The following is a 22,556-nucleotide window of genomic DNA, read 5'->3' as shown; positions in this document are numbered from 1 at the left end:
TCTTTCCTTTGATCCATAGACAATGCTGTTCCCTGGGAACTGTCACCACTGATTTACAGATGAGGAAATTGAGACTCAGGGTAATGAAATCACACAGTTTGGCCGCCACATGGTTCGGAGGCTGTTTAACTCCATTATGTCGTACTATCTTTTTTGTTGTTGTTGTTAAATGAAAAAGAAATACTTTGGGAATTTAAAAAATCCAGATATGTACAACGGAAAATAACCCACTACTCTAGACTCCCACTGATCAGAATTTTAACTGATGTTAATGTCTTGGCCCGTTTTCTTCCTGCTTCCTCTCTTCTTTTTCTTTCTTCACTTCTCCTGGTTGAGAACATCCAGAAGAGTATGCTGAAGTTCTCAGCAACCATTTCTAGAGAAAGGCAGGGTGCAGTCTTGCATCATGTAGAATGTTGGAAATACTACTTTTCTGTCTCTCGAGATGGCAGCAGGTAAGTTTGGGTGGGTAATGGAAAAGCCAGTCTTTTTTTTTTTATTTTTTATTTTTTTATTTTTTGGAAAAGCCAGTCTTATCAGACAGTAGGGCTTCCTAGGTGGCGCTAGTGGTAAAGAACTAGCTTGTCAATATAGGCAGGTGTATGAGACACAGGTTTGATCCCTGGATCAGGAAGATCCCCTGGAGGAGGAAATGGCAGCCCACTCCAGTATTCTTGCCTGGAGAATCCCATGGACAGAGGAGCCTGGTGGGCTACAGTCCATGGGGTCACAAAGAGTCGGACACAGTGGAAATGACTTAGCACGCACGCACCAGTAATCCCTGCAGATGCTCTGATCTCAAAAGAAAGGACTCCCAGGGAAGGGGAGAAAGAGGAAACCCATGCTCTACTGTTACCCTAGCCACAAAGACGGGCCCCGAGGCCAGCTCCTCCAGGGAGGACACCTAGAGCTGCCAGCCCCTTTTCCGAGCCAGCCCAGCTCCTTCCCTTTTCAGCCCTCACCTTCCTAATTGCACCAAGGAAACAAACAGTTCCCTCTCTGACCCTCTTCACTCCCCAGAAGGCAGCGTGCTGCCCCCTGCGCTTGCTACCAGCCTAGATCACAGTGTGTATTTCTGAGCCTGAGTCCTGTTTACATCTCTCTATCAGATTGCAAATTCCTCAGAGGCAGAGACTGTTTCTTATACATCTTTCTCTGCAGTATTTGGCATATAGAAAAGACTCAGTAAATATAGGCAGCCAGACATCAGCTGCGGAAAAAGTGGAAAAAGACTCAGAGTCAGACCTGGTTCAGATTCCAGGTCTGCTACATCACAGCACATGGCAAAGAGCAGGCACTGTTTCTAGATCCTAGGGGTGAAGGAGTCTTTGGGCCTAGAAAAGAAAACAACAGTCTCAAAGGCCCTTGCTGAATCATCTAACTTCGGAGAAAACAAAACAGAACTTTAGGTTCCGCCCTGAAGCTCCAGGCCGGTTGCATCTATCTGGGACTTTTTTTTTTAAACTATCTGGGACTTATCACCCTCTGCCCAGAAACCTTCCACCCCCTACACCTGCCCAGAAGACTTATCATCCCCTGCCCAACTACAAATGCCATCTCAACTAAAGAACACCCAAAACATCCCGCCTGATTAACGTTTCCCTTATCGCTTCCACAAACCTCTCTATAAATATGGAGTCTCCCTGATCCCTCTCGGCGCTCAGCCTGGTCGACTGTCGCCCCTCCTTGCCTGAATAAAGGTAACCTACTTCCGTTGAGGTCGTCTTTCCTTTTCCGCCTTGGCCCGAACTATACCTTACAAGGGGGAGTGATGGGACCTGGATTTTGGTTTAAACTTTGCTGTGATCCGAAAGCAAGTTACTCAACCTCGCTGAGGCCCAGGGCCCCCAACTGTAAGAAGGAGGAGATAGCTACTTTACTGTGTTGTTGAGTACTTTAAATACAAAATAATCCAGGTAAAATCACTGGACACACAGCAGGTCCTCATAGAGATGTTTGCTCTGCCATCTAGACAAACAGCCCTTCCCCACCTTTATACTTGGGGGGTGACAGCATCCAGGGCCCGGGTCTGACTTAGCCCAGAACAGACTCTGGAAGTGGCCGTTCGCAGTAAGACCCAGCCCAGCGGACCCCCATTGGAAGAAGGCAGGGGCTGGAGACCTAAAAACTCAGCTCTCCACACCAGCTACACAGATCCAAGGTGTCTGATTCTGTTCCTGGCAGGAAGAGTCCAGGTCTTTCTATTTAATATAAAGACTGCCCTTCCTGAGAGCTACAGCAAGGATTGAGATGGAGCAAAAGGCCTCTCTTGAATGTTTTGTGATGTTTATCATTAGAAAAGTCACCCAGAGCAGGACAGAACCTTGGGAAGGCAGATGGGGAAGCAGTCCAGACTAGGTTGGAATTTGAAAGAAGGCCCACGGGAAGGAGAGAGAGGGACGGGGTGCCCTGAGTTCCGGGGAGGACGAGACGGGTTGCCAGGGAGGCCGGAAGGGAAACCCGGTATCACTTCGTAGAAACCTGGTGCTCGAGTGTTAATTGGAAAAATCGTCTCTGCCCAGTGCCCGGGGGGTTGGGGCCCGTTCGGCAGGTGTCCCCAGGTCTGTGAGAATGTCTTCATGAAGTCCTCCGGGTGGTCGTCCCCTTTAGCCCGTGTAGGAACGCAGGGGCTCCCGGGCGGAGGGTGCTCTCCATCCCTCACTGGATTTTCTGCAGGTCCTCGGGCCCAAAAGAGTCAGGCAGCAGCTCCTGGACCGTCCTGACAACATATGTGCCGTCCAGCTTGGTCATGTAGACAGCCCAGTCGGTGCCAAACTGGAAAAGAGGCAGAGCCAGCATGAGGGAGGCAGTGTGGCTGAGGGGTGAAGGCTGCCCTGGTTTGAGTCTGGCCTGGGTTGAGTGCCTCCTACTGTCTAATGTGCCTCCCTGTGTCTCAGTTTTCTCACCTGTAAAATGGGAATGATAATAATCATACCTGGTTCATAGGGCCTGAGGGGGGAGCCAGTGAAAGATGGCATAAGCAGTTAGCACAGAACTTGGCACATTGCTAAAGGGCAGTAAATGCTCTGTTCTGTGATTAGGACTCACCAACACTTTGGCCACCTGATATGAAGATCTGACTCATTAGAAAAGACCCTGAAGCTGGGAAAGGTTGAAGGCAAAAGGTGAAGAGGGTGGTAGAGGATGAAATGGCTAGATAGCATCACCAACTCAATGGACATGAATTTGAGCAAACTCTGGGAGATAGTGAAGGACAGGAAGTCTGGCGTGCTGCAGTCCATAGGGTCACAAAAAGGCTGATGTAACTTAGCAGCTGAACAACAGTAGGACTTTATAAGAACAATATCTAACCCCTGGGGCCAGATCCCCTCCTGTTGTGACAAATAACAACCCATATCTTCTTCCTTTGGGGCCTCTTGATAACTCCTGAGAACCTAGAGAGGCATGCCTGCCTCATCACACACTGTACAATGAACATGCAGGATTTCATCATCTGCCCTTTGAGGTAGGTGGATATTATTCCCATTTTACTGATAAGGAGACTGAGGCTTTGCAGAGTAACATGGGGGCAAATGATGAAACTCTTTGGTGTCTTGAGCTGTGAAATGGTTTTAGAGACAAAAGACTTATGTGTCCTGGGTGGAGAGTTAAATCAGCAGTGTAATGGAGAATATCCTGGGGAGCTGCAGTCAACAGCCTGAGGCTCTACCTGGCCAGATGCCGTGAGCACTGGAGGCAATGGGTGGAAAGGGCCTGCACGTAGTAAATACCCAGTGGAAGCCATTTTTAGTGACAGCCAGAGGTTCCTGGTGATGGCTCAGGTCTGCAGCCTGCTGTTGATGCTTCGGCCTGAATCACCAAATTATTACCAGGCACAATCCGTCTTTTTAAGGCTAATGTTTTAAGGAAGGAAATTTTTCTGCTTGGCGGCCTCTGCCTGGGGGTGTGGGTGAAAGTTGAGCAGAGGCGAGTTTAAGTGCCAGGCCTCCAGCCCCCAAGCTTCAGATCTTATTATTTGCATTTTGGTTTCCGTCTTGCTTCTCTCTCCTTCAGCTTTTCCATTTGCTGTCTCTCATTTGCCAACATCTGATCTGTGTGGAGAAAACAGCCTTGAGCAATTAGACGCCAGCAGGGTCTGGGGAGTCAGGGAGCTGGCATCCCCATGTGCTTGCTGTCTGTGGCCTGGGACACGCCGTGGTGCTGGGCGGCCATTTGCGCCCCTCTAACGGGGGTGGTGAATGAAGTCCCTAATGTGAATTCAGAGCCTTCCTGGTGGCATTTTTCATCTAGATTTGGGAAATGAGTCCTGCTAACTGTGCCTGATTTGCAGGCCTGGAGAGCAGCAGGAGGATGAAGATGTCTGTGTGTTCCAGAGATGCTAGGAACCCCGCAAAGTGCAACAGCAAAGCCGAAACACCCCCCCACCTCCCCCCAAATTCCAGCAGCTCCCAAAGCTGAAGCCCCCATGGAACAAGCTACTCCGATTCTGCACAGCATCACTTTATCTCCACTGTGGCTAAAAATAATTTGTCTCTTTTGTAGGACCTTAAAGGGAGCGAGGGGGCCGGCGGGGAGTGTGGGCCGGAATGGCTATAGTGAGTGCCAGCTCACCACTGACCGGCTGGCTGTGTGTCCTTCAGCAGGTCACTTGCTTCGCTGACGAATGGGGATAACGACCCACACTTCCCTCCATGTGGGGCGTGGGGATTAAATGAGATACTGTATTTAGAGGGGTCGAGGATGTCTCATCAGAGCTCAAGGCCTGGGGACTCTTCAAATTGGTGGCTCTAGCCTTTGGGGGCTCTGACGGGCACAGGCCCCTTTGAGGGTCCACCAGAGCTGACACCCCTCTTCCTCAAATGTACCTATACACATCAAGAACCTCACTGAGCCCAGATTCAGAAGAAAGGACCGAATCCAGCCCCTTGGTTTTTAGAATTGAAGAAGCTGAAGCCTTCCATCCAAGATCTTTGTAAAAAGTACATCAGATCCTTTGAATCCCTTCTTAAAAACAGCCACTGAATTCCCTTTATTCTTTTCTTCCCCCAACTTGAGTTTTAATATCATAAAATATACATACAGTTTATCATTTTAACCATTTTTAAGTGTACGATTCAGTTCCCTTTACTCCTGGAGTGAAATATACCCTCTATCCACAGCCTACTAGACCCTGTGTGATGGGCCCCTGACCACCTGTCTTCACCAATTACTACCCCCAAGTCCTGCCCCGGTGTTCTAGCCTCTTTGACTTTCATACTGTTCATGCAACTCACCAAGTGTGTAAGCATTAAACTTGCTGCTTCCTCCACCTGCAAATCTCGAGACCTTGGTCTGTCTCATCTTTTCTCATTATTTATATCTCTGCTCAAATGTTATCTTCAAAGAGAGGCCCTTCCCGGCCATCTAAAAGCAGGGGTTGGCAAACTTTTTCCCATAAAGGGCCAGATAGTAAATATTTTAGGCCTTGCGGGCCATTAGGTCCGTGTTGTAATTCCTCTCTCTCCCTGGTAGGACCTGAGCAGCCAGAGGGAACGTGTGAATTGGTGGGTGTGGATGCATGCCAGTAACACTATTTACCACAACAAGCAGAAGTCTGGATTTCCCTGCGGGCTGTTGTTTGCTGACCTTTGACTCTGACTGAGTCAGCTCCACCTCTGTCACTCTCTACTCCTTTCTTCTGCATTTTTTTTCTCTGTGGCCCTCATCACTCTCAGCAACTCAGTTGATTTATTTTGCTCCTTATTTGTCTGTCTTCTACACTAGACTATAATGTCTGTGAGTGTAGGGCCTGGCCTGTCTTTTTACCACTGTCTCGCCAGAGCAAGGTCAATGCCTAGCACAGAGCAGACACTCAGTAAGTATTTGCTGAATGAAAGAATAATTTCCAGTGATTCATGCAAGTTTGGGAAGGTGTTAGGAGTCAGCCAATCCAGCTAACAGGACAGTCGTTGTGTCTCTTCGCTTGGCCTGGCTTGGCTGCCGGGGCCTGGAAGAGCAGGGAAGAGCAGGGGGAAATCCATTCCAGAAAGAAAGGGAAGTTGCTTACCTCTCTCATGACCTGTCTGCAAGCCCCACAGGGTGAAATAAAATCATCTTGCAAGTCACTGGGGAAGCAGAGACACAAAAACATGAATCAGTCTCTTCGGAGACATGAGAATGACTGCTTAAATTCAGGAGCCCTGCCTGCCTGCAGATTAAGTCAAATCCCTCCAGGCAGTTCCTGGTTCACAGATGAGACGCGTCCTAGAGGCTGAGAAGAAGTGGACAGAGCTTTCCACGCTTGCAAGGGGCGAGACCACGGGTAGGAGCATTCTTTTCATTAGTGTGTTCACTGAATGTGTAGTGAACACTTAACATCACCCACAAGCCAGGGACACAAAGGTTAAGGAGAATTTGTCTCTGGCCTTCAGCCCAGTGGGTGACAAAGAAAACTAGATGAGCTATCATTTCAAACAAAATGCAGCAAGAACACACGGTAAGCAGGAGATGATCCTCTACTAGGGAGGGAGAGTATTTCATGGAGGAGGTGGCATTGACCTGGTCCTTCGAGGAAGTGTAGAGTTCATAAGTCATCATTAGTGGGCACCTGCTCTGCTCCAAGCTCTGGACCAGGCAGTGGCAGACATTATCTCATGTAATTCTCAGTATAACCTGAGCATCCAGATGACCATTTTATCGTCAAGGACACAGGTTCACTGAGATGAAGTAACAGAGTGCTATTCTGAAGTTCCGGGTTTTTCTCTGTTGCAGACAGGGATACAGTATGTGCAAAGGTCCTGAGGCATAAAAGAATAAGACACACGTGAGTCCTTGAGAAAACTGGGCACCTTGCATCTGAGAAAGTTGGAGAAGAGAAGCTTACAGCCAAGGGGTTGTCTCTGAGAATGAAGGCACCTGCAGGCAGCCTTCCAGTTCTGAGCAGGACAAAGGATGGTGTTTAAAGAAAGAGGAAACTATAAGAAACTCCAAGTCTGATAAAGTATCAGAGGTTAAGCCAGCAGTCACTATCATCTTCGCGCTTTTAACACCCATAGTTCTCTGATGTTTCTGGAAGATCACAGGATTTAAAATTCAATTCTTAATCAGTTCCTCCTTTCATTAATTGCATGTGATTTTGACCAAGTCATTTTAACCCGTGCAAGGGTCCTATCTTTGCCTTTAAAATGTGGGGAATAATGTCATCCACATTGTAGAAATGCTAGGATAAAATGAACTAAGATGTGCAAAGCATTTCCTAAACTTTAGAATGCTATACACACATTATTACTGCCTATACTAGTCACTGGGCATTACTCCTTTAGATAGATAAGCTCTGTCATAATTTTCATACCTTGTCATATACAGCTTTATTATATACTATGTGCTTTACATGGTATAATATTATATAATTAATTTACCTATTTTGTATTAACAATAATTATCATATTGTTTAATAGATGCCTAGAAAGTGCCAGACACCCTCCAAAGTATTTTATAGTGTTTATCTCATGTTAATTGACAAACAGTTATTTATTGAGCACCTACTATATGTCAGGCACTGTCTGTGCTGGGGATAGAGCAGTGAACAAAACAGGTGAAATTCACTGCATTCGGGAGTTTTTGACTAATCAGGTGAACCAGATAACTAGCAAACCATCGGCCTATCAGCCAACCACATATCAATTACAGCTAGAAACAGATTCTGTGAATTTAATAAAGCAGCTGAGGGGAGAGAGAGTGGAGGGCTGCTGCTTTATTTAACCCTCATGACAACTCTCTTTTACCTGTGGGGGTCCAGTCAAAGAAAGGTTCTGCTCATGGGAAGGTGGGTCCTCACTGAGCACACTCCCACTCCTAGCTTCAGAGGGATCCCTTGGGGACCTGAGAGGGTGGGGACCCCTGCCCAGGATGCACAATGAGCCAGATGAACCCTTCTGGTTACCAAGCGGCTGATGTTGTAGCCAGAGCCTCTCATTAGCTCTTTGGAGGCTGGACTTGGGTTTTTTTGGCTACACAGTACAGCACTTGGGATCTTCCCCTGACCAGTGATCGAACCCATGCCCCCTGCATTAGAAGCACAGAATTTTAACCACTGGACTGCCAGGGAAGTCCTGGACTCTGTTATTTTGTATTTATTTATTTTAACCAAGTTTAAAAAATTATTTATTTTTGGCTGTGCTGGGTCTTTGTTGCTGCATGGGTTTTTCTCTAGTTTCAGGGTGGGCTTCCCTGGTGATTCAGACGGTAAAGTGTCTGCCTGCAATGCGGGAGACCTGGGTTCGATCCCTGTGTTGGAGGATCCCCTGGAGAAAGGAAATGGCAACCCACTCCAGTACTCTTGCCTGGAAAATCCCATGGACTGTAGCCTACCAGGCTCCTCTGTCCATGGGATTTTCCAGGCAAGAACACTGGAGTGGGTTGCCATTTCCTCCTCCAGGAGATCTTCCTGACTCTTTGCAACCCCATGGACTGTAGTCTGTAGACTGTAACCAGGCTCCTCCGTCCATGGGATTTTCCAGGCAAGAACACTGGTGTGGGTTGCCATTTCCTCCTCCAGGAGATCTTCCTGACCCAGGGATTGAACCAGGGTCTCCCGCATTGTAGGCAGACACTTTACAGTCTGAGCCACCAGGAAGTTCCCTGACCAGGGATCAAATCCAGGCCCCCTGCATTGGGAGCACAGAGCCTTAGTTACTAGACAACCAGGGAAGTCTCTGTTTTTTATTTCATGGCATGTTGGCTGAGAGCTTGCTCTACGCTAGGTAAGCCTGGGAGGGAGCAACAAAGACCCGTCGGAGAATCCCCGCCTGCAGGGACCTGCAGGGAGATCAGATCCGTGTGTAAATGTGACAGCTACAGGCAGACAATGATTAGGCTCAGGGGAGAGGCGGGACAAGAAGCATCACAGAAGGTGCTGGGCGCGCAGGGACCTTCCCTCCTCTCATCCCCACCCTCTGCCTCCCCTGCCTCGTGCTGGGTATCGACAGTTTCCTGTGGTTTGTGCTGACCTTGGGCTCACACTGAGGCCAGCTTATCAGACTTGATGGGCTGGAAACCTATTGACTTTGATGATGACAGCAGGGACCCCGGTGGGGCCAGCTCATCTCCTCGTTAGCCAAATCCCCTCTGAGCTGCGCACACTCCATTTCACAGATCTCGAGGGGGCTCTCTGAGACGGTGCACGCCCACCAGCGCTAACAAGGGAGCTGGCACTTCCCATTTGCCCTCTAAACCCACACCCTCAATTTAACAAATCATTAGTGCAGTAATGACTGCTTTTCCGGCCGGGGGATGCCAGTGCCGGCTGAGCACCCAGAGAGCAGCAGTTGGGTGCTGGAAAAAATGCAGTTTTGGTGTAAACAAGGACATTGACTAATCATCACAAACAAAACCCAGTCATGTTGAAGAGTAGACAAGAGAAAAAGGTCTTTCAACTGGAACATTCTAAACAAAGCAGGGCCACCTCGCCATTCTCCTTTTGTTGACTTTGGCCTCCTTTTCCCCAGAATATCATTATTTTCTTGGATCAGCTTTGAAATTGAGTTATCCCCCCCATCTCTTTTTTTTTTCCCTGAAGTGTAATTCACATCCTGATCTCCGCTCATCCGCACAGAATGTTCCCAGGGTGGCCTCATTTATTCCTCCCAAAGCCGGAGGGAAGCCAGGACAGACCTTGGTCCCAGGCAGAGCTCTCGGAAGCTGAGGCCCTCCTCCAGAAGCGCATCCTTGGCTCCAGTCACTCAGAGGAAAAAACCTTCAATAATGTGGATCACCTCAGCGGCCAGACCGAGCCAAATTGAGGATCTTATCAAAGAAATGGAGGCTGGTTTCTGTCATACAGACCCCATCAGCCTTGCTCCTGGTCCTCCTATTTCTGCCAGAAAAGGCCTGCATCTCCCCGACAATGGAGAGATCATTTACTCCTAGTCCATGACCCATACACCCAGTTGTCTCTAAACACCAACACTGGGTCAGCCCTGTAGTCTCTTTCTGGGTAGATTCAACATTTCCTACCTATTTTCCCTGTGCCGTTATCCTGCTAAGAGAACTCTCTCTCATAGACAATGCAATGGTACACACAAGAGCAATTTATCATTAAATCAGAAGTGTAAGGGGGTCTGAATTAATAAAACAGCCCATTCATATCCCTTGAATCCTGAAGCCAATGAGTCTGGGTCCATGGCCAGGAAGAACTCAAAGAATTCCCTTTGAGGGCACACGTGGGAACTTGGATATTTATGTTTGGGGCATGTAGAAAGAGTTGATAAGTGCTCCTGTTCAGCCAGGACTCAGACTGGAATCTGATCAGTTTAGACCATAACCTGGGTTGCCTGGCCGTCACCCCACCAGCCTGTCCTTTTATTCTGGTTCTTGCACCTAGCGGTGACTGATGCCAAGCAAAGGTGTCAGCTTGCACAGTGAAGACAGGATCCCAGGATCGGCTCAAGGAGAGCAGGGAAGAGGGTTTCATTTCCCGTCACAGCACAGCACAGTGGAATGAGCTCTGGAGTCGGACTCTAGAGATCTATCTCTCCCAGCTTTGCCACTAATTCTTAGGAAAGCTCCTCCTCCTCTCTGGGTCTCAGTTTCTTCAACTGTAAAATGGGTACAGTGGCCAGGAAGTCTAATCAGGTGACTTTTAGGTCCCTCTCACTTTAGGTTTCTTTGTGGCCTTTCTATTGTATCTTGTAGGGATGTTATTGTACTTTGCACTATTATCAGAACAAGAACACACCTCCCTTTGTCTTAGAGTTGTCCTGATTGTTTATCTGCTCTTTAGGCTTACCAAGGGCAGAGTCTGTTGCTTATTTATCTTCTACTTTTAGCCCTCAGCCCAGCCCCTAGAGTGCCTGGCACATAGGAAGTTCAGAATAAACACCGCAGATGAATGAATGAATGAGTAACAGGTGTGTGGTTGACGTTGGCTGAATAGATGAACGAATATTGCTATGACCGGCCTTTTCCACTCACCTGGCAATAGCGATTGCCCTGAACTCTTTGTACCCTTCCGAGATGGCCTTCTGGATGGCAGTTCGTTCAGCACAGACACCCAGCGGGTAGCAGGCATTTTCGATGTTGCACCCTGAGAAGAGAGGCGAGTCCAGTTGTGTTACCAGCAGAACCACTTCCTGTTACATGTGTTGAGTAAGACGCTTGCCCCATTGCAGAGCTGGGAGGGACCCGCTACTCAAAACAAGTAGGGGAAGGAGAGGGCAATTTGACCAGAAGCACTGGGCGGCTTGTGACTCACAGTCACAAGCGTGGTGTGGTTTTTCCAAGGAATTCCCACTCTCATCACTTACCCAGTGCTGGCATCTTAAAGCAAAACCTGGGAGCAGGCACAGTGTCACAGGGCTGATGAGCCCACCGTCACTTTCCCAGCAGAGGTCAGGGCCACGGGAGAATTTGAGTCTCTGTATTTTGGGATCTTTTGGTTACAGTAACTTAACCTATATCCAACTAAAACAGAAATTGGCAGTAAAAATAAGATGTAACTGTGACCAAAAAAAAAAAAAAAAAAACCAACCCAAAACCAAGTGGCCATGGTTTAGCAGTTGGGAATGGGACTTCCCTTGTAGCTCAGTTGGTAAAGAATCTGCCTGTAATGCAGAAGGCCTGGGTTCGATCCCTGGGTTGGGACAATCCCCTGGAGAAGGAAATGGCAACCCACTCCAGTATTCTTGCCTGGAGAATCCCATGGACAGAGGAGCCTGCCAGGTTACAGTCCATGGGGTCATGAGAGTCGGACATGATTTAGCACCTAAACCAGTGTGAAAAAAAACAAAGATATGGCAAGAAGGAAAGCTGAAGGCCCTTGATACTCCTGGCAGATTATTTGATAAAGCCCCAACTTGTAATAATGCCTGGAGAATCCCAGGGACGGGGGAGCCTGGTGGGCTGCCGTCTATGGGGTCGCACAGAGTTGGACACGACTGAAGCGACTTAGCAGCAGCAGCAGCAGCAACCTGTAAAAAACTGGAAGGCAAACCAAATTACCGACTCAGAGGATTTTTCTACCTGGCAACGTGAGACCGCCGTGTGGCAAAGGTCTGATTAAGGCTGTCATTTCCACCTGGCCATTGTTTCGGGTGCTTCAAGGTAGCCACTGTTCAAATGAGGCAGCAGGGCACGGCTGGGCAGGGAAGTCAGTTAGTAAAACACGGGAGTTGGCAGGTTGAAGAACTACTGCGCAGAAAGGATTCTTTGGGTGTGACAGAATTGGATAGCCAACAAAGCCAAAGGTGTCGTCTATAAAAGCCCTAACCCTAATTGCTCAATCCCTAAAGAAATCTGGGGACCCCCAGACCCTACTATCAGAAGTAAGCTCAGAGAGCTGTGTGTCCTCTAGGGGGGCATTCTCTTGGACACCCACTTTGGCTGTACGGCCAAGGATGATAATGGTCAAGGAAGAAACTCCCAGAGAGCAAAGCCAGTGGCCTCAGTGGACAAGGGGGTTACCCTCAGGGCAGGAAAGGGAGGCAAGGTGTACTCCGGTGCACCAGAGTCTTCACACCGCTTGCCCCACAGGCTTGGTAACTGCGTGGACTGGTGCTCCCTTTGCCTAACTGGAGATTTGATGATGGTTAGTCTTTCTACTCCACATTGTGTAGTGCCCCAGCAGGTATGGAGTGAGGGCAGATGATTGTTTTTTAGTTTTCAGGCCCTGGATGATCAGGGCCACATCCCAACCTGAGAAGGGACTGTGCACCACCAAGGGATCCTGCTGTTAGGGCTGGACGCAGTGACTGCGTGAACTTTGGGTTGTCACCCTCAGGAAGTTGTAAGTGGGTCCAATGTGTGTGAAGAAAGATGTACACAGATACTCACAGGCCACAGGGGGTTTATAATGGCAAAGACTTAATTGTTCTCAGTGTTCACACTCCCAGTAGAACCCACTTAAGTTTAGGGATTTCTCTCTGGCAGTCCAGTGGTTAAGATTCTGCACTTCCAATGCAGGGGGCATGGATTCGATCCCTGGCTGAGAAACTAAGACCCCACAGGCCAGAAGGTGCGGCAAAAAAAAAAAAAAAAAAAATCCACTGGAGTTTAGTTGGGCACATCCCTAACTAGAAATTGCTTTCCCAGCCTCCCTGGAAGCTTCATAGAGTCCTATAGGTTTGGCCAATGGGATATGAGTGCAAGTGTTGGATGAAACCTGACCCTCATTGGATCAATCAGAGCAGAGCAATTGACCCACACTGGACCAATCAGAGCTGAGCACCAGACCTACCCTGGGCCACTCAGAGCTGAGCACCTGGTCCCCTGGGCCAGTCAGAGCTGAGCACCTGACCCCCTGCGCCAATCAGACTACCCCTCTGTGAGGGAATTTCAGTTGTTCTCTAACATTGTAAGTTGGGCCTGGATCCTGCTGGCGTCCTAGTTTCTGCTCTTTACAGAGGAGACCAATAGGAGACAGTGAAATGGTAATCAACTCAGATGAGAGCTGGTGGGGAAAGAGTGTGGCCTTCTGCTACCGGTTGCCCCTGAAGTATAGAAACACGCCAGCCCTGCCACCATTTAGTTATAGGGACCAGTGTAGCCTCCTTTTGCCTAAAACAGTTTGCATGCCTTGTATCATTTGCAACCCTACAGAAATCAGTGGATACAGTTGGGATACAGGACAGCGTGCAATCAGGGAGTTGTAATCGTGAAAGGAGTGGTTGGTGTTTATGGACTGCCTACTTTGGCAAAGCATATTCACATGCGAGTTACTGCAGCCTGGAAAGCTGGCCCCTGAATGCTCAGCCGCTCTGCTAGGTCAGTGAAGAAATGAACGAGTCTTTCCTGCTCCCGACCTAGTCTCCCAGCCAGGTTTCTGATGCCTACCGGAAGTGACTTCTTTTAAACATATCCTTGCCTGCTCGCACCTGCTCGCACCTGCCTGCCCCTCCCACCTTTGCTGACCTGTGACCTTGTTTAAGCACCAGCTCACCTCAAAACACAGCCTCACTGAAATGCCACAAACAGAAAGAACCAGCCCTTGCGTCTGCCAGGCCGGGACGAGACTTGGCTCCCTTGCGTTTGACTGCTGCTCCCAGGAGAATTGCTCCCCACTCCACTTCGGTCTAGCAAGCCTCCGAGCCCTTGCCTTGTCCCTGATTCAGGGACACTCTTCCCATTAGACGTGATTCACATAAATCTTGGGTTTTGCTGAGGTGCTCTTAAAGCAAATTGCCAGACTGCTGGAGGTCCGGACTCTCAAGACAATTGCCTGTGTCTGCTTTTGAAGCTCAGAATGACCTTTTATAGAGAACGCTTCCTTTGCTGTGTGAAAACGTCAATGATCCAGTTAAGGAGAGGGAGAAAGCGTTTTATTTATCTATTCATTTTTAATTTTTTTGAGAAAGCGTTTTAGAAGGGAGTGCGCTCACATACCCTACTGTTCAAATAGGATTTTGTAGAAAGAGTCCGTGGGTTCTGAGAATTTGGGAAAGGGACTGAACCTCCTTGAATGTCTCATTTTCAGTTTGTAAAACGAAGATGACAGCACCTTCCTCGCAGGCCGCTGGTGGGAACGAGTTGAGTTCATGCATGTAAAGCAATGACCACAACCTCTGGCACAGAGAAAATCCACAGTAGCTGGAGCGGCTATTCCTAATCGCATGAACAAGGCTTTGGTGGTGGTGGGGCTGAGTTTCTGCTGCTTCTGCACACGATGTGACAGTTACCCTGCCTCTGCCCTTCAGGCCACTTTGAAATCCTTTCCATGATTACAAAAAGTCCCTTGTCATCTGGTGCCAACCTCCCTACCTCTTGGACTTCATCTCCTTTTGCTTTCCAGCTGTTCCCCAAGTATACTCCTGCTACAGGGCCTTTGCACTGGCTGTTCTAACTGCCTGGGACTCTCTTCCCCCCTCTAAGCACATGGCTCACTCTACCTAGGTCTTTGCTTAAATGTCACCTCCTCAGAGAAGCCTTCCCTGATTACTCTATCTAAAATTGCTTCCTCCCTCTACCACCTCCAACTCTCTCAATCCATCTCTCCAGCTTTAACACTTAACACTTGCCTGGAATAAATGTCTCTATTATCTAATTTTCCCATTACTCCCCAAGTATACATTCCTGAGGGTAGGGACTTGGTCTGTATAGTGCATTACAGTACACTCAGGCCCTGGAACAGTCACTGGGCCCAGAGCCTAGAACAGTGATGCGCTCAGTTACTTATCAAACGACTGGATTTTCACACTTTGACGCCAAGTTTCTGAGGTGAAAAGAAATAAGTGTATTTTGGGCACCTAGCAAGTTCAAGTGTAATTTCCCAGTCTTGCTTTAAAAAATAGAAAGAGGAGGAAGGGAGGAAGGAAATCCTTGGCTGTGAACTGTAATCCTGAAAGGCCAGACAATTTTGTTTTGCTTCCCTGAGCCCAAAGAACAAAAACATCATCTATCCAGGCAAACCAACTCCATTCCTGGTGTTCGCCTCACTGACTCAAACATACAGGAGAGACGGCCTGGGATGGTTCCAAGTTAGAAATCCATAATTAGAAAAGATTGTACCAAAAATAATACTATGAAGAGAGTGCTATTACTACTAATCGCTTTCTTCTAATCTCTTCTTTTATTGCCTTCCTTTGGGCTTCCCCCATGGCTCAGCTGGTGAAGAATCCGCCTGCCATGCGGGGGACCTGGTTCAATCCCTGGGTTGGGGAGATCCCCTGGAGAAGGGAAAGGCTACCCACTCCAGTATTCTGGCCTGGAGAATGCCATAGACTGTGTAGTCCATGGGGTCGCAAAGAGTCGGACATGACTGAGTGACTTTCACTTTCACTTTATCTGCCAGGCACTCCATGGAATTTTTAACAGTTCTGTAGGGCAAATGCTATTATAACCCCATTTTACAGAAGGTAAAAGCTGAGACTAGGGGCAGGAAGCCAACTCATGTCCTGGCCTGACAGACACAGAGAGTGTTCTTTTCCCTGGTGGAATTTCAGTGAGGCTGGGTTTTGAGGTGTTTTGGTACTTAAGGCAGAGCTGGGGTTGGATATCATCAAGACAACACCAGGGAAAGGAATTCCCAAGGAGGTGACTGGGACCAGTCCCCCAGAGAAGCGAGCACTGTCCCCCATCTGCATCCAGTCTGCCTTCTGACGGATCTTAAGATAAGAGCAGGGCTTCCGCATTCAGGCAAGTGGCATCTCCCGGAGGGCTTCTTAGAAGATTTCTGAGGGACTTCCCTGGCAGTCTGGTGGCTGACCGCGCTCCCAATGCAGGGGACCCCCGTTCAATCCCTGGTCAGGGAACGAGATCCCACATGTCGCGAGGAAGAGCAAAGATTCCACGAGACGCAACTAAGACCCTGCACAGCCAAACCAATAAACTTTTTTTTTTTAATTAAAAAAACAACAAGAAGATTTCTGAGTCCTACTCCTTGAGTTTCTGCTTTAGCAGTTCTGGATCAGAGCCCATGAACTGAAACTTCTAACAAGTTCCCAGGAGGTGCCGGAGGCTGTGAGTCTGGGACCACGCGTCAGAGCCACGGGACAAGGCAAATGCCACGGCCATGCGTGTGAACACTCCCCTCTCCCCGTGTTCCCGCCTCCCTGCCCACTGCAAATGCAACGCGGCACTTTCGCTAATGAATTCTACCCTAACTCACCCGGAGAGCTGAGGGGTGTTCCGAAGCCCGTCTTTGCCATAAGCCGCTTTTGAGCGACAGTGGAGAGGACCAGTGATGAAGCTCGGGTGGGGGCGGGGCTATCCGGAGAGAAAGCAGGTTAGGGAACCCGGAGGCCTGCGGAGCAGGGCTGTACAAAGCAAGCGTAAAGAGCGGTCCTGAGGGAGGAAGGGAGCCCGGGAGGGAATCCGGAGGGCAGGGACTGGATGGGGGAAGACAGATGAAGGGTCAGTTTTAAAGGTTAAGTCAAGACAGGCTGCATTCAGCAGTTAACCAGAATGCCTTAAGTTTTTTTAAATGTGGTTTTTCCCTCCCAAATTAATTACAGCTGATCCAGTAAAGTGACTCCATGACCTCCCCCCCCATCCATGGCAATGAAACATAGAGTGCGACAATCGCTCTGAGAGAGGAGGACAGGGAGGGGCCATCATTCCAAGAGCATGAGCTGAAGAGGAAACCCCCATCTCTTGGGTGGTGCCCGCAGGGTGGTCCTCCGTGAGTCTCCCCCAGCCCCTCCCACTTGGCCGGCCACAAATGCCTGCTGAGCACCAGCTCCTGGGCGGCCCTGGCTGACTCCACCCTCACCCCCTTGTGTCCCATCCTAACTCTCCTCGGGGTCCCGCTGCCCCAGGCCCCCAGCAGCTCTCTCTCCCCCACGGTCACCTCCCCTTCTCCTCGCCCCACAGCAACCACAGAAGGTAGTTGTTGGAGTTACTAATTACCACCCTGGTGGTCCAGCTGCAAGGGGCACAAGGCCCTGGCCGGCGTCAGGGGTGACAGAGGAAATAAAACCATTATGACCAGATCGTGACAGCAAGGCTATCAGACTTGTTTTTGAGTTGGCCAAGACACCAGCTGCCCCTGAGGGTGGTAACTCCACGGAGGGCCAGTCTTTTGTGAGGCTGGAGAGAGTCACAGAACTGGGCCGACCCATCACGCTTTGAGCTATAAACTCAGTGTCTGAGTTCAGCTGTGCCCTGTCTTATCAGTTCAGTCGCTCAGCCCTGTCTGACTCTTTACGACCCCATGGACTACAGCACACCAGGCTTCCCTGTCCTTCACCAACTCCCAGAGCTTCCTCAAATTCGTGTCCATCGAGTTGGTGATGCCATCCAACCATCTCATCTTCTGTTGTCCCCTTCTCCTCCTGCCCTCAATCTTTCCCAGCATCAGGGTCTTTTCCAAAGAGTCAGCTCTTCGCATTAGGGGGCCAAAGTATTGGAGCTTCATCTTCAGCGTCTGTCTCCTAATCATCTCTGATTCACCCTCTGATGCCCTATCAGGTTTCCTCTGGTTGTTCAATGTCCCGTCCTTTCCAAGCCCGGCCTTCCTGCCATCTGCCCTCCCTTTCCTTCTAAGTAAGGAGACCCAGGGGTTCTGGTAGAGGGCCTCCATTGGTCCCCTCTCCTCAGTACAGTTCTCTCTGCCCCCTCCTGCACATCCATGCTGCAGTGAGGGGCAGCAGAAAGAGCAAGGAATTTGGAAGCAGATAAAACTGGTCCTCAGTGATCCCATTTGTAAATGTGCGTTTGACTCTTGGTTAGGTCTGCTTGTTACCTCCACACTCCTTCTTGTGGTAACAGACCACCCTCTCTTCATCGAGGAGGAACGTGTGTATGAATCAGCTGGACCCATCGCACTACCCCACTGTGACAACAGTGATTGGCCCGGGGATGTGCATGTGACTGGAGAAGGACCAATCAGAGCCTTTCCCTGGAATTTTTCCATCTTGAGCTAGTGGGAAAGCGTTCTTCCCTCTCTGCTTTTTAGGCTGGAAGAATGTAAACTAGGGATGCCTGCGCTCATGTTCCCTGATGCCTGGAGAACGCCCACCTTTAGATAAGAGAAAGGAACCAGCATCCAGGATAAAGAAGAACATGGTGGCGTTGGAGTTCCTGGATCCAGCTGTCCCTGAGGCAAATTTACTTTCGCCTATTATGGTTCTGGTTGGTTTCTGGCATTTGCAACACGAAGTGCTCTAATGCATGTGACACTCACTGTCTCCTCTCATGTGGTGGCTATGAAATTTAAAAAGATCTTTCATAGAAGTGTTTGTGTGTGAGTGTGTGTGTGTGTGCTCAGTCACTTAGTTGTGTCTGACTTTTTGCGACCCCATGGACTGTAGCCCACCAGGCTCCTCTGTCCATGGGGTTTTCCAGGCAAGAATACTGGAGTGGGTTGCCATTTCCTCCTTTAGGGATCTTCCTGACCCAGGGACCGAACCTACCTCTCCTGCATCTCCTGCATTGGCAGGCAGATTCTTTACCCCTAAGCCACCTGGGAAGCCCCAAAGAAGTGATTAGAGAAGACTTAATCCATTGTGGTTATTAATATGACTGTTGGTCCCTGCCCATGATGTCCCGGCACCATCCAACTCTGTCTCATCCTTCCCCTGGTCTCCCTGGCTAGAAACCCTAGAATGATATTCTTTCCTTTTATTCTCATATAAAAGGTCTAGTCCATCTGTCCTGTACAACCCTCCCAGATAATTCCTTCCTCTTCACCCCACTTGCCAGTGACGTAGGCCAAACCCCTCTTTCATACATTCAATGAACCTGAACTATAGGCCAGGCAACATGCGGTCAGTGAGCAAGACAGACATCACCCCCTTGATGCTCTTTCCCCTGCCCCGGTCCTGCTGGAGTACTTATCAGACGCACTGTCCTCAAACCCCACTTTCATGTTACTTTTCTTGGCTCCCTACTTTCTACCTCATCAAATCTCACTGTCTCCACTTGGCCTTCAAAAGTCCTCCACAATCTGCCTCTAAACCATCATCATCATGCCAATAATTAGCAGTAGTAGAAGCAGTCACTAATGGTGACAGTCCTATTGTGGGCCAGACACTGTGTGCTAAGCATTTTGCCCCTTTAAAGGCATACGCTCATGGAAAGCTTCACACTCAGGGGTGACATTTGACATCTTTCATGACTGAGGCAGCAGGGGCACCACCCATCAGGGAGGACTCTGGGCCAGGAACACCAGCTCTGCTCACCGCCATCCTGGAAGGCGGGCACTGTGATCCTCCATTCACAGATGTGTAAGCTGAGACTCAGGAGGGTTAGCCCAGGGTCACTCACAGCCGAGAAACAGCAGTGCCGGGATGCAAACCCAGGAGACTCTAACTCCTCCAGGGCCTGTACCCCATCCCATAATGCCTCCACGGCCCTTTTCCTGGTGACGCCAGGTCCTTCCCTGCCATTTAAACAGGTCACACCTCTGCTCACTTCATCAGTTCTCTCCTACAATCATTGGCTGAGGCTCCCACTTGGAGCCATGGCCTGTGCAAGAGGAGCAGAGACCTCCGTGGGGGCAGGGACTGTCATTTCTGCTCCCAGCGGCATCTCCAGCACCTGATACATTGCCCAGCACATAATTGGTGCTTGGCAAACATGTGTTGAATGAATAGATCAATGCAAGGATGGGGAGGGCCCCTCTCTGTACACCGTCCAGAGGGGATATGGAGGTGCTGGAGGAATCAATAGCGGATTGCGTGTTCAAGGCCCTGAGCCTGTGGGTTGCAGTGTTGTTTGAGGTATTGGTTAATGTTTAATGTGCATCTGAGCCACTGGGCCAGGCCTGAATTTCCACATGATACTCACAGAGATTTTTGTATCCCCCACAGGAAAGCAAACTTGGGAGTCAGAAAAACTCTAAGTTCCAATCTCAAGACAAGGGATGAGATGAACATCAAGGACAGCCCAGAAGGGCCACCACAGAGGGGGAGGTGTGGGTCTCCAGCCAGACTCCCAGCTGAATAGTGGTGGGGGGGAGGGGCTCACATTTGACCTGGGGATGCTTGGGGTGTGTGTGGGCTACCAATGAGATGTACACATGTGAGCCTCTGGTCCTTCAAATGGCTGCGGCCAGGTGGAAGGGGGATTCTGGGCGGCAGGACTGGGCAGGACTGGGGATTCGCATCTATCCATCTGGACCAGTTCTCATCTGCGTGGGGCAGCGGTGGGAATGTGGGGGGAAGGGGCAATTGGCCTTCCTGCTTACCCGCCACCTCCACGCCCTGTTTCCCACTGTCATTAAAGGGGATGTCCCTAAGCTTAGCAAAAACGAGTCTGAATTATTGTTCAAGTGAGCTATTCTATGAAGCCAGCAAACCAAAGAAAAGTCGCTTAGGAACAGATTAGTGCCGGCTCAGATTCCTGTCTCTCTCCCCAGGCGGGCACTCAATACTGGCCACCCGAACCCCACCTGGCTCCTTTTCTGCAAGGCCCACGCTCGACTAAGGAGTCAGCGCTGGATTCCTCGATCTCACGCCCAGCCAGCCCCCTGGGTGGTGGGCGACGGGAAGAAAGGAGAGTTTGGGGCGCACTTAGCTCTGGTCACCGAAACCCCTGAGACCTCGGGCAAGCCATGTCACCTCTCTGGACCTCAGGCTCTTCACTAGAAAAAATGGGCATAACTCCTACGTTGACGGGTGGGGGTTGGGGGTGGTGAGGACTTGCTGATGCAGCCGTGAAGTCTCAGCGGGTGCCAGACATAGAGGCGGGACTCAGGATGTGTTAACCCTCTCCCTCCTGGCTGCAGCGGGAGCTGCCCGAGGCTCTGCATGTGTGGTCTTCCCTCCCCCCTTCCTTCCCCATCTGGTCTCGGCTTCCCGGGCCCCCCAGGAATGGAAAGCCATGGGGCTTGAGCAGTATATTCATCCCGGCCGTCTGGAACAGCAGGCAGGCCCGGGGGGTGTGGCGGCCTTGCCCCCGGAGAGGGGAGACGGGGCACGCCTGTCGCCAGTCCGCGTCCTCCTCTGACCTCCCGCCCAGGCTGCCGCGGAGGGGACCCCCAGGCGCCGCGCTTACCCGAGAAGATCCTGCCGTCCTCGGTGAGGAGAGCGGCCCCCACGGGGAAGCGGCTGTAGGGGCAGTAGGCGGACTTCTTGGCCTCTTGGCAGGACAGCAGCAACCGCTGGACGTGCTGGGGCTCCAGGGCGGTGCTGGCACGCTCCTGGGCCATGTCGATCCCCCGGGGCCGGCGGAGAAGCGGAAAGGGAGCTCGCAGCCGGTGTGGGCTGGGCCCCACCGCGACCGCAGCTCCTCCTCCCGGGGTGTGTCCTTGCGGGAGGCGGCCAGGTGCACCCCTCGGGGTGCTGGGCCGGGCGGGTGAGGGAGAGGTCTGGGGACGGAGGGTGTGCGTGTGTGCCGTCCCAGCGTGGATGCCCAGGGTCCTCGGGCGCTTTATACGCTCCTTTGGGGACCACTCCCACTCCGGCACGCCCTGATGAGTGAGAAGCTCAGGGGATGGGTGCCACGGTGTAGGACGTGACTGTGGACACACCGGCTTCAGGGGAGAGGCTGCGGAGTGGTCAGCTTGTGGTCTGGGAAACCCAAGCTCCAAGTGTTGACGGCCCTGTTCGTTGAATGACTCCTTCAATGAGGGGTGTGGTGAGATTGAAAGGGCAGGGCTGGGGCAGCCCCACTGGCTTCCTGAGTCGGGGAGTGTGAGGCACAGCCATAAGACCAAGTTGCTGTTTTATTTACACTCATCCTCCTTCCAATTCCTCTTTGTCTCAACCCAGAATGTAAAAAGATCTCAACTGGAGACTCTCTGAGATCATCTACTTAGGATGCCTCACTTTGTTGTTGTTGGCAACATAGACATTGGGCTGATGGTAAAAGAAATGAGTTTGCACCCTGGCGTCACCACTTCCCCTTTGTACAATCATTGGCAGTGACTTGACTTCTCTGAATCAATTTCCTCATCTGTACGGTGAGAATAGTTAGTGATCATCTCTTTTCTCCATTCTGAGATTATAGAAGAGCTCACACTTTGGAGTTGAGTTGAATTCCAGTTCTGCCATTTATTAGCCATGTGACCTTGAGAAGTTAACACCACCTCTCTAAGTCTCTGTTTTCTCCTCTGTAAAGTGGGTGCTTAACAGAATCTTGTAGAGTTGTAATGAGAATTGAATGAGATATAATGTGTTACGGTGAGCATGGTTGGAGGATCCCATGAGGTCATGATGTGAACACCCATGCAAACTGGGTTCTGT

General features: G+C 50.1%; 1 protein-coding gene across 1 annotated transcript; it reads right to left on the bottom strand.

Moving 5' to 3' along the window:
- Window positions 1-507: 507 nt before the first annotated feature.
- On the bottom strand, window positions 508-21,718 carry CDA (cytidine deaminase). Its single transcript, XM_065929966.1, has 4 exons — window positions 21,367-21,718; window positions 10,912-11,023; window positions 6,008-6,065; window positions 508-2,775 (listed from the first exon to the last, which is right to left on the bottom strand). The coding sequence occupies exons 1-4, from the start codon at window positions 21,518-21,520 to the stop codon at window positions 2,659-2,661; spliced, it is 441 nt and encodes a 146-aa protein (XP_065786038.1). The 5' UTR covers window positions 21,521-21,718; the 3' UTR covers window positions 508-2,658.
- Window positions 21,719-22,556: the final 838 nt, after the last annotated feature.

Source organism: Muntiacus reevesi, chromosome 3 (assembly GCF_963930625.1).
Source record: "Muntiacus reevesi chromosome 3, mMunRee1.1, whole genome shotgun sequence".
Taxonomy (NCBI): domain Eukaryota; kingdom Metazoa; phylum Chordata; class Mammalia; order Artiodactyla; family Cervidae; genus Muntiacus; species Muntiacus reevesi.
This window is presented reverse-complemented; position numbering and strand designations above follow the sequence as displayed.